Source organism: Budorcas taxicolor, chromosome 25, assembly GCF_023091745.1.
Source record: "Budorcas taxicolor isolate Tak-1 chromosome 25, Takin1.1, whole genome shotgun sequence".
NCBI lineage: Eukaryota > Metazoa > Chordata > Mammalia > Artiodactyla > Bovidae > Budorcas > Budorcas taxicolor.
The window spans coordinates 27509718-27522595 of record NC_068934.1 but is presented as its reverse complement, the minus strand read 5'-3'; the positions used below and the strand labels follow the sequence as shown (position 1 = coordinate 27522595).

General features: G+C 37.9%; 1 protein-coding gene across 1 annotated transcript; it reads left to right on the top strand.

Moving 5' to 3' along the window:
* Nucleotides 1-1515: 1515 nt before the first annotated feature.
* LOC128069140 (olfactory receptor 8B3-like) lies at nt 1516-11389 on the top strand. The gene is made up of 3 exons (XM_052662414.1): nt 1516-1529; nt 5988-6907; nt 11367-11389. Exons 1-3 carry the CDS (start codon nt 1516-1518, stop codon nt 11387-11389), a joined length of 957 nt encoding a protein of 318 aa, XP_052518374.1.
* Nucleotides 11390-12878: the final 1489 nt, after the last annotated feature.

Here is a 12878-nt window from a genome sequence, read left to right as displayed (position 1 = left end):
TTGCCTTTCTTTGGGATTGGAATGAAAACTGACCTTTTCCTGTCCTGTGGCCACTGCTGAGATTCCCCTTTTTGGGGGCATATTGAGTACAGCACTTTCACAGCATCATCTTTCAGGATTTGAAATAGCTCAACTGGAATTTCATCGCTTCCACTAGCTTTGTTCATAGTGATGCTTTCTAAGGCTCACTTGACTTCATATTCCAGGATGTCTGGCTCTAAGTGAGTGATCACAACATCATCATTATCTGGGTTGTGAAGCTCTTTTTTGTACAGTTCTTCTGTGTATTCTTGCCACCTCTTCTTAATATCTTCTGCCTCTGTTAGGTCCATACCATTTTTGTCCTTTATCGAGCCCATCTTTGGATGAAATGTTCCCTTGGTATCTCTAATTTTCTTGAAGAGATCTCTAGTCTTTCTCATTCTGTTGTTTTCCTCTATTTCTTTGCATTGATTGCTGAGGAAGGCTTTTTTTTTTTTTAATCTCTCCTTGCTATTCTTTGGAACTCTGCATTCAGATGCTTATATCTTTCCATTTCTCCTTTGCTTTTCACTTCTCTTCTTTTCACAGCTATTTGTAAGTCTCCTCAGACAGCCATTTTTCTTTTTTGAATTTCTTTTCATGGGGATGGTCTTAATCTCTATCTCCTCTACAATGTCACGAACCTCCGTCCATAGTTCATCAGGCACTCTGTCTATCACATCTAGTCTCTTAAATCTATTTCTCATTTCCACTGTATAATCATAAGGGATTTGACTTAGGTCATACCTGAATGGTCTTGCCATCTCCTGTTTGACTACTTCCAATTTGCCTTGAATCATGGACCTAACAGTCCAGGTTCCTATGCAATATTGCTCTTTACAGCATCGGGCTGTGCTTCTATCACCAGTCACATCCACAGCTGGGTATTGTTTTTGCTTTGGCTCCATCCCTTCATTCTTTCTGGAATTATTTCTCCACTGATCTCCAGTAGCAATTTGGGCACCTACTGACCTGGGGAGTTCCTCTTTCAGTATCCTATCATTTTGCCTTTTCATACTGTTAATGGGGTTCTCAAGGCAAGAATACTGAAGTGGTTTGCCATTCCCTTCTCCAGTGGACCGCATTCTGTCAGACCTCTTCACCCTGACCCGCCCATGTTGGGTGGCCCCACACGGCATAGCTTAGTTTCACTGAGTTAGACAAGGCTGTGGTCTGTGTGATTAGATTGACTAGTTCTCTGTGATTATGGTTTGTGTATCTGCCCTCTGTTGCCTCTCGCAACACCTACCATCTTACTTGGGTTTCTCTTACCTTGAACGTGGGGTATCTCTTCACAGCTGCTCCAGCAAAGCGCAGCCACTGCTCCTTACCTTGGACAAGGGGTATCTCCTCATAGCTGCCCCTCCTGACCTTGAATGTGGAGTAGCTCCTCTAGGCTCTCCTGCACCCGCACAGCCACCACTCCTTGGACATGGGGTAGTTCCTCCTGGCCACTGCCCCTGACTCTGACATTCTAGGAAACAGCCAACTAAAATGGACTGGAATGGGTGAATTTAACTCAGATGACCATTATATCTATTACTGTGGACAGGAATCCCTTAGAAGAAACGGAGTAGCCATTATGGTCAGCAAAAGAGTCTGAAATGCAGTACTTGGATGCAATCTCAAAAATGACAGAATGATCTCTGTTCGTTTCCGAGGCAAACCATTCAATATCAAGTCTATGCCCCAACCAGTAACATCGAAGAAGCTGAAGTTGAAGGGTTCTATGAAGACCTACAAGACCTTTTAGAACTAACATCCAAAAAAGATGTCCTTTTCATTATAGGGGACTGGAATGCAAAAGTAGGAAGTCAAGAAACACCTGGAGTAACAGGCAAATTTGACGTTGGAATACAGAATGAAGAAGGGCAAAGGCTAATAGTTTTGCCAAGAGAATGCATTGGTCATAGCAAACACTCTCTTCCAACAACACAAGAGAAGACTCTACACAGGGACATCACCAGATGGTCAACACCAAAATCAGATTGATTTATTCCTTGCAGCCAAGATGGAGAAGCTCTATACAGTCAGCAAAAACAAGACCAGGAGCTGACTGTGGCTCAGATCATGAACTCCTTATTGCCAAATTCAGACTTACATTAAAGAAAGTAGGGGAAACCACTAGACCATTCAGGTATGACCTAAATCAAATTCCTTATGATTATACAGTTGAAATGAAAAATAGATTTAAGGTACTAGATCTGATAGATAGAGGGCCTGATGAATATTCAGGACTGATTTCCTTTAAGATTGACTAGCTTGATCTCCTTGCTGTCCAAGGGACTCTCAAGAGTTTTCTCCAACACAACAATTTTAAAAGCATCAATTATGCTGCACTCAGCTTTCTTTATGTTCCAACTCTCACATTCATTCATGACTAGTGTAAAAAACATAGCTTTAGCTATATGGATGTTTGTGAGCAATGTAATATCTCTCCTTTTCAAAATGCTGTCTAGGTTGGTCAGAGCTTTTTTCCCAAGAGGCAACCGTCTTTTAATTTCATGGCTACAATCACCATCTGCAGTGATTTGGAGCCACAAAAAATAAAGTCTGCCACTGTTTCCATTGTTTTCCCATCTATTTCCTATGAAGTTATGGGACCAGATGCCATGATCTTGGTTTTCTGAATGTTGAGTTTTAAGCCAGCTTTTTCACTCTCCTCTTTCACCTTCATCAAGAGACTTCTTAGTTCCACTTCAACTTATGCCATAAGGATGTTGTCATCTGCATATCTGAGTTTGTTGATAGTTCTCCCTGCAATCTTGAATCTAGTTTGTGCTTCATTCAGCCCAGTATTTTGCATAATATGCTCTGCATGTAAGTTAAATAAGTAGGATGACAATATACAGCCTTGACGTACTCCTTTCCCAATTTGGAACCAGTCCGTTGTTCCATGTCCAGTTCTAACTGTTGCTTCTTTTGACCTGTATACCTGTATACAGGTTTCTCAGCAGGCAGGCTAGGTGGTCTGGTATTTCCATCCCTTTAAGAATTTCTCACAGTTTATTGTCTAGCTTCTCATTAAATATTATAAGCTTTTGTGAAGTTTCCTGGGTTATTTGTAACCTCAATTCATATAATTAGTAATTTTATCTTTACATTGAATCCTTTTTCATAATGCTACATCATGTATCATACAGCTCCTTACATGATTTAGTTTGATTAGTAGATTTAAATATTATACAATATTTTGGAAAGATTCAAAATAAGTAATACAGAATTATGTAAAGTTTCAAAGAAGCCAAAAATTAAAATTTCAAATAACACTATCTTTATTTTGATTCATCAGAAATGTAGTGCCTATTGGTCTTTTCCATCTCTCTCTCTTAGGCATTGCCATGCAAAAAAATAAATCAATAAATCACATAATCATGATAGCACAAGTCGCTGTGGAGGAAACTCCTTCTTTATGAACAGTTTGAAGAACTTTTTTGAGAGTTCGATGCTTTTATACTAAGAAGAGAACCCTATTTTATTATAGAGTAGTATTCTTAACCTTCTTTCCAATATATATAAGCAATGTGTGTAAATATAAACATATATTTTTTATTTTTCACACACAAACACACATATATTTATAGACTAGGTTGAACTTCCCAAGACAAGTTAAAAAGAATTTTTTTTAAGACAAGTAAAAAGTAAAAATTCTCCAATTTTCTATTTAGATTTTTGAGAAGGTTAAAATTTTTACAAAGGTTAATCTGCACAAAATACATATATCAATCAAAATGGTACTTTCATGGCTTCTCATCAAAGATAAAATGGACTCAATGTTTTCCTTAGTTATAATGAAGGATTAATCATAATTTTGAGAATTATACTTTTAATTCATGCTTCAATTTTCAAATGGGTAATGGAGAACCATTGAAAGTATTGAACTAGGGAAGGACAGAGCTGTGATTTCAGATCTCAGTGTTTAGGGCTAAATAGGAGTATCTTGGAAAATACTAAAATTATCATTAGGAAGCACTATAATTCAACATTACAGTAGTTCAGCTTAAACACAAAAAGCCAGAAGTTGTGTGGTGGCTGAGGTACATGGGTGGAGGTCATTATGGTTTTAGATGCTATGATTTAGCATTTGAAAAATGTTGAATACATTCTCGGACAAAAACAACATGATTATCATAAATATTTATTAAGTTCTTTCCATGTTCTCTACATTGTGCTTAGATCTAGGAGCCAAACAGTAAACAAGATAGGAAAAATATTTTTCCTTATAGAATTCAGAGTTTATTAAGGAACACAGGTATTCAGGGAAGAAAGAAAAAAAAAAAAACTTTGATGTGTGTTATGATGGAGAACCTAGTAGAATTTATGAGAACATGAATAACGACAGCTGATATGTATTGACTATTTACCATATGCCAGGCACTGACTCAGCCATTTTACTTAGATATTTTTCATTTAGTTAACTCTGCATCATGATAAAAGAGATAGCATTTTTACCATCCAATTTTACAACTTTGAACTGAAAGATTAAATAGATTTCCCAAAGAATTATAGGATGTAAGTAAATTAAGATTCACAATGCTCTCTCTAGCTCCATAGTCCCTACTCATTTCTATGAAAAGAAATTGATAACTCCAATTACTGACCTGTTGCAGAAAATGACCCAGTGAGAGAATCAGATAGAAATTACAAGTTTTTTCTTTTTTTTCCTAAAGTACCCAGAGGGATGGTATGGGGAGTGGGGGGGAAGGGGGTTCAGGATGGGGAACACGTGTATACCTGTGGCAGATTCATGTTGATGTATGGCAAAACCAATACAATATTGTAAAGTAATTAACCTCTAATTAAAATAAATAAATTTATATTTAAGAAATAAGTTATAGAAAGAATATACAATGTTGCAAATTATTTCAGAGACATTTCATAGTGAGAAGAGCTGAAGTGAGTTACTGAAACATTTGAAAATTTTCTGATGAAAAAACACAGAAACCTGGAAATAGGAGCCTTACAGATGATATGTCCATTTGGGAAGCTGGAATAAAAAGGGAATGAAGCAATGTAGTGGCCTCTGTTCAGAGGTGAAGACAATGAGGAGATGGGAATTTACTGTGGATCTACACTGAGGGATGCACTATACCTAAAATGAAAAAGAGCAAAAGAGTGAGTCCCAAAGGAACTAAAGGCAGATCATGATCCAGGATATATGATTTCCATATTCCCTTCTATACATATGACCTACTCCCTAGGGAAAAGATTGAGAAGCTTCTAGCTTGTTTTTGCCAAGTGCATTCATCATTACACTCACTGTGAATCCTCTGTGTCTAATCCAGTAGCAAGTGTGATAATTAAAAGGCTTTATTTTCTCTGCTGCTTGAAAGGACTGAAATAACTATCAGAAATCATAGTGGTGCAGAAAGACTTCTCAGCCATATGTCTAGGCTCGTACCTCTCAGGATAAAAGAAATCAAGCCTCAGGAATCTGAAATTTCATTTCCAGCCCCAACTGGGTAAAGACCAACGATAAGGGAGTGAGCCCTGAGGTTTTCTGAACTCAGGTTAGTTTCTGAATTCAATTTGTATACTTATTCCCTGTTTTGAAATGAAGGTACAGTGACTGAATGCATGCCCATTGTTTGTCATTTTGTGTAGATCTGAGACTTACATGAAACTGGCACAGGAATCTGTTAGAGGGTCATCACAGAATGTTTAGAGACATTAGGCGGCTCTGTCCTGATCTATCCTTCTCGCCCTTTGTGTTTCCAGAAATGTATTTGCATATAACAGTACTGGCCTTAACTCTGAAGTGTGTGATTTCCTTTGCTGCATTTAGCTTATATAAGTCCACACCATTCTATATCCTGACAAAGATAAAGGCAGATTCTGTTGGACCAGGTAGGACTAGTATCTGACATTCCCAGTGTTTACCCTCCCCTGTAGATGAGACACTGTGGCAAGCGCTGAGTTGTTCTCTAAAGGAACACTTTCTCCTGTGTCCACAGATTCCCTTAAAGAAGAATGGCTCCTGGAAATGACTCTTTTGTGACTGAATTCATCCTGTTGGGATTAACAGACCAACCAGATTTCCAACTCCCCCTATTCTTTTTATTTCTAGGAATATATATCGTCACTGTGCTGGGGAATTTGGGCTTGATAATCCTAATTGTGCTAAATTCACATCTGCACACTCCCATGTACTTTTTCCTCTTTAACTTGTCCTCTATAGACCTCTGTTATTCTTCTGTGTTTACACCAAAAATGCTAAGTAATTTCATATCAAAGAAGAACATTATTTCTTATATGGGATGCATGACCCAGCTCTACTTTTACTGTTTTTTGGTCATTTCTGAATGCTATCTGTTGACATCAATGGCCTATGACCGCTATGTGGCCATCTGTAAGCCACTTTTGTATAACGTTATCATGTCCCCTAAAGTGTGTTCCAGCCTTATGTTTGGTTGCTACTTGATGGCATTTTCTGGTGCCATGGCTCACACTGGATGCATGCTGAGACTGACCTTCTGTGATGCAAACACCATCAACCATTATTTCTGTGACATCCTCCCTCTGCTCCAGCTCTCCTGCACAAGTACCTATATCAATGAATTGGAAATGTTCATCGTGGTGGGCATCAACATCATTGTGCCCAGTTTCACAATCTTTGTCTCCTATGGTCTCATCCTGTCCAACATCCTCCATGTCAAGTCCACGGAGGGCAGGTCCAAAGCCTTCAGCACCTGCACTTCCCACATTATTGCTGTTTCTCTGTTCTTTGGATCAGGGGCATTTATGTATCTCAAACCATCTTCTGCTGTGTCTATGGATGAGGGGAAAATCTCTTCTGTCTTTTATACCAATACTGTTCCCTTCCTCAACCCATTAATTTACAGTGTGAGGAACAAAGATGTCAAACATGCTCTGAAAAAAACCCTGAGGAGGAGACAGTTTTGATTAGAAACACTCACTATATGCATGAGTTAAAGGACAGTGAGATCTCTTTAATTTTAGTGACAGCTTTCTTACCATATTCTTTCTGTTATCTTTTTTTACCTAGTACCATAAAGAAATTTGAGTCCTGCTTGAATAATTTACATTTTTATATAAGTTTTGCTTTCCCTACTGTTTTCAAATTACATATCATCTGTATTTCCTGCTGAGTTATGTCATTAAATAGTAACTATGTTATCTCTTTATTTTCTTTGTCATTTTTAAATTATTTTTTCACTGGGAAAAGATGAATACTCTCCAAATAATGCATTTCAAAACACTAGACAATTCTAGTTGAGCTATTTTAAATCCTAAAAATGTTTCTGTGAATGTGCTGCACTCACTATGCCAGCACATTTGGAAAACTCAGTAGTGGCCACAGGAATGAAAAAGGTCAGTTTTCATTCCAGTCCCAAAGAAAGACAATGCCAAAGAATGCTTAAACTACTACACAATTGCACTCATCTCACACGGTGGCAAAGTAATGCTCAAAACTCTCCAAGTCGGGCTTCAACAGTACATGAACCATGAACTCCAGATGTTAAAGCTGGATTTAGAAAAGGAAGAGGAACCAGAGATAAACGGATGATCCAGCATCCGTTGGATCATTGAAAAAGTGAGAGAGTTCCAGAAAAAGTTCTACTTCTGCTTTATTGACTATGCCAAAGTCTTTGACTGTGTAGATCACAAAAACGTGTAAAAATTGTTCAAGAGATAGGAATACCAGACCATCACACCTGCCTCCTGAGAAATCTGTATGCAGATGAAGAAGAAACAGTTAGAACTGGACATGGAACACCAGACTGGTTCCAATATGAAAAGGAATACGTCAAGGCTGTATATTGTCACCCTGCTTATTTAAATTATATGCAGAGTACATCATGAAAAAATACTGGACTACATGAATCATAAGCTGGAATCAAGGTTGCCAGGAGGAATATCAATAACCTCAGGTATGCAAATGACACCACCCTTATGGCTGAAAGTGAAGAAGAACTGTCAGGAGCCACGTTAGGCATTACTGACAAAGTGGAGGCATGGCCCCAGTCCTCTCCTCATTCTGCAGGCATGGACCTGGGATGAAGAAGTTAGGCCTTGTAATTCTGACTTGTCTTTTCCTCTCCTTGGCTGAGTTGACTGAAAAGGAATATTGAGGTGCTTATTGTTCTTGAGAGAAGCATGAGAAGGCACAAAGCCTTCTGCAGCTGTGCTCAGAAGGTGAAGTTCAATTCATAAAGTTAATCACTGGCATTTGTTCAAGAACTTTTACAAAAGAGTGTTCCAGGATGAACACATAGGCCATAGCTTGAGGCCATGGGAAAGATTGCTATCTGAAGCTTATTTGTGAGGAAAACGTTTATGGCAAAGGAGTTTACTGAATTTAGGGCTTAGAAATAATTAAAATAGTTACAAGTTAAGATTTAAGGAATGTTTTAAAGTTAGCATATTTTACTATAGCTTATAGAAGTTAGGAATTTTTAGAGATACTATAGCTAGAAGCCTTTCTAAGAGATAGTGAGCTCAGGATGTTAGGGGCACACAGAATTTAGGAACATAAGTAGTAAACTGAGGAATGTAGCATGAGTTACAATGTAGTCACAAGTTAACTATAGGACACATTAGAAGAGATAGATAATAGATGATAAGGCTGATTCCGAGGGAATCCCTGAAGCAGGAACTCTGTTCCAAGAGCAACAATGATTTATGGAGATAATAAATCTGGGAGAGGGGGAACTGAAAATGTCAAACCTCTGGCCTAATGTTTTTGTAAAAGTATAAAAGAGAATCTTAAACTTGGAATAAAAGGGCAGTCCAAAAGAAAAATGAGAGGCTGTCTCATCACTGACACCGTTCATCTCTTCAGGTTGAACCCTGGCTGCTGGAGTTGAACTCTGGCAAAGAACTAAAGACCTTTTTGATGGACATGAAAGAGGAGAGTGAAAAAGTTGGCTTAAAACTCAACATTCAGAAAACTAAGATAATGTTATCTGATCCCATCATTTCCTGGCAAATAGTTGGGAAAACAATGGAAATAGTGAGAGACTTTTTGGGGGGCCCCACAATCACTGCAGATAGTGACTGCAGCCATGAAAGTAAGACACTTACTCCTTGGAAGAAAAGCTGTGAACAACCTAGATAGCATATTAAAAGCCAGCGACATTACTTTGTCAACAAAAGTCCATCTAGTCAAAGCTATGGTTTTTTCAGTAGTCATGTATGGATGTGAAAGTTGGACTATAAAGAAAGCTGAGCGCCGAAGAATTGATGCTTTTGAACTGTGATGTTGGAGAAAACTCTTGAGAGTCCCTTGGAGAGGAGGGAGATCCAACTAGTCCATCCTAAGGGAAATCAGTCCTAAATATTCATTGGAAGGACTGATACTGAAGCTGAAACTCCAATACTTTGGCCATCTGACTTGCTGGAAAAGACCCTGATGCTGGGAAAGATTGAAGGCAGGAGGAGAAGGGAAAGACAGAGCATGAGATTGTTGGATGGCATCACCGACTCAACAGACATGAGTTTGAGTTGTATGGAGAAGGAAATGGCAAACCACTCCAGTACTCTTGCCTGGAAAATCCCATGGACAGAAGAGCCTGGTGGGCTACCATCCCTGGGGTCACAAAGAGTTGGACATGACTGAGCAACTAACACACACACACATGCACACACAGAGGTAGTTGTATGGAGAAGGAAATGGCAACCCACTCCAGTGCTCTTGTCTGGAGAATTCCATAGACAGAGGAGCCTGGCAGACTACAATCCATTGGGTCGCAAAGAGTCAGACACGACTGAGCAACTAATACACACTCAAAAGCTCCGGGAGTTGATGATGGACAGGGACGCTTGGCACGCTGCAGTTCATGGTGTTGCAAAAATTTGGACAGGACTGAGCCCTTGAAATGAACTGAACTGAACTGAGACTGAAAACATATCACTGGAAGTGTTTTTATCTGTCACTTGCAATGAGAAGGATGAATAAGATACTCTGTTTTCACTCTTAATTTTCCATATTTCACTTGAGGAGAATATATCTTGTTTAAATGCCAGAGATTGAAGGCTCTAAGACTATCAAGGATAATCCATTTTGCATCTGTAATTGTTTAGTGTAAACTCCTTTTGACAAGGAGTTTTATTTTTTACTTTTGTCAATCAAGTTGACACATAACTGATCATCAAAATATATGTTTTGCATGGATGGGAAAGGGAAGCCAAGAGTGGATAATGACTTACATAAAGTCTTCACAAGTTTAAAAATAAAAGTGGGTAGATAGAGAGCATCAGTTATAGGAGATAAATCATGAGGAGTAATTGCATCAAGAAAGAAAGAAGTAATTTATACAGAACTATGTTGGGTAATGAAAATGCTTACCTATGGATCCACTCTTTGTGGATAGCCCTAGAAATATTCTCTAGATCCCCAGATTTCTCTAGATAGGGTGAAAGCTTAAGTTATTTAAGATTTAAAATGTTAAATCAACAGGGCTAGATGACCTTTGAATAACTAGATTATTTATGTGGTTTTTTTTATTTTATGAGGCTATACTCATATAGATTTTTAGGTGCAGAAACATCAAATTGCAGCTTGGATAATAATGATAACGTGAAAGAAATAAACCAGGTTCTACTGTGTTCCTCCTCTGGAGGGCATGGAATCAAGACAGATTTCATGAAAGCAAAGGACACCCGGTGAGTGGGAAAGGATTGGGAGTCTGGGTTAGTAGAACTCCTACATATAGGATGGATAAACAACACGGACCTACTGTATAGCACAGTGAACTATATTCAACATCCTATGATAAACTACAATGTAAAGGAATATGGAAAGAATATATATATGTAACTGAGTCACTTTGTTCATATGAGAGATGATGTTGAATTAATTTTTAAGGCAAAAATGTGCTACTTTAAAACTCCTCAATATGCTGTATCAGTGAAAATGTAAACATTTTCTAAGGTAATTTGAATAATATCCTTTATTTAAAGCTTTCTTAATCTCCAGTCAGTATTTGTGCATTTTGAAATCTGCCAAAGTTGATTTTTGACTGGTTTGTTTTTAGATGTCCAGCACAAAGAAATCCTTGGCTGATGGTTTTCAATGACCATTCATATTCCATCACCTGACTGCAATATGAACATGATTGATTTTCTCTTAAAAATATAAAATGTTCAATATCAGTTAGAGTTTGTTTAAACTAGAATTTCCCTATATAAACTTGTTTTTCAAATAGAAACAAATGTGTCTCTAAACAAGTGGACGTAACTGGGCCATTTGGAAACCTACTGAGTACAGCTGCATCTACTCTGTTATGTATTTTATAATGATTTGAATATCCCCAAAGTGAGTTGAGCCCGGTCACTAATCTTTCGAGAACCTCAAAACTAGTATGAAACCGGTTCATTTGCATAAAAGAACTGCTCTTTAAAATGAGTAATTTTTATCTTTGGCTAACTTGAAAAATTGTAAGTAACATAGAATACAGTGTGAAAGTCGCTCACTTGTGTATGACCCTTTGCAACCCCATGGACTGTATAGTCCATGGAATTCTCCAGGCCAGAATACTGGAGTGGGTAGCCGGATTCTTTACCAGCTGAGCCACAAGGGAAGCCCAACTTAGAATACAGTTTGAAATAACTGCAGATGGTAACATGCTAAAGAAGGCAACTAAATCATGTTTTAGTTAGCAATGAAACTGTGTATCTCTCTATTTGGACTTTTAAGTGGATGGGGGATCAAATCAGAGTATTTTTACACACATAACACAGTTATCCTTAGTACTTTTCGCTTTCTTGAATTACGTGATTGGCACTGAAGAGTGTTAAGGGAAGTTACAGGTATTAAAGCTTAAAGTCAATCTCATAAGCCCAGGGTTTCTCTGTGCCCATGAACCAGGATACAGCTTTCTCTAAGTTGGTGTGAAATGTGGATTCTTTTTCAAAATGCTACCTCATTTATATACTTTTTCTTATATTTTATTGGGAAGATTCTAAACAAGAAATGGAGAACTAAGATATTTCAAATTAGGCCTACATACAAAATTTCACAGGACATAATTTTAATTTTCATTCATCATCACTCATCAGGGCTGAGCAGTCTCTCAGCTCTGTCTTTTATTTTATTTTTTTAATTTTAATCAGAGGTTAATTACTTTACAATATTGTATTGGTTTTGCCATACATCAACATGAATCCGCCAAAGGATTGTTAGAATGTTCTATAGATATATAGACTGTTCTATATATCTGTGTCTCTTTTGCTGTCTCGCATACAGGGTTATCATTACCATCTTTCTAAATTCCATATATATGCGTTAGTATACTGTATTGGTGTTTTTCTTTCTGGCTTACTTCACTCTGTATAATAGGCTCCAGTTTCATCCACCTCATTAGAACTGATTCAAACGTATTCTTTTTAATGGCTGAGTAATACTCCATTGTGTATACGTACCACAACTTTCTTATCCATTCATCTGCTGATAGACATCTAGGTTGCTTCCATGTCCTGGCTATTATAAACAGGGCTGCGATGAACATTGAGGTACACGTGTCTCTTTCCATTCTGGTTTCCTCGGTGTGTATGCCCAGCAGTGGGACTGCTGGGTCATAAGGCAGTTCTATTTCCAGTTTTTTAAGGAATCTCCACACTGTTCTCCATAGTGGCTGTACTAGTTTGCATTCCTACCAACAGTGTAAGAGGGTTCCCTTTTCTCCACACCCTCTCCAGCATTCATTGCTTGTAGACTTAGTAAAGTTGCAGGATATAAAATCAACACACAGAAATCCCTTGCATTCCTATAAACTAACAATGAGAAAACAGAAAGAGAAATTAAGGAAACAATTCCATTCACCATTGCAATGAAAAGAATAAAATACTTAGGAATATATCTACCTAAAGAAACTAAAGACCTATATATAGAAAAC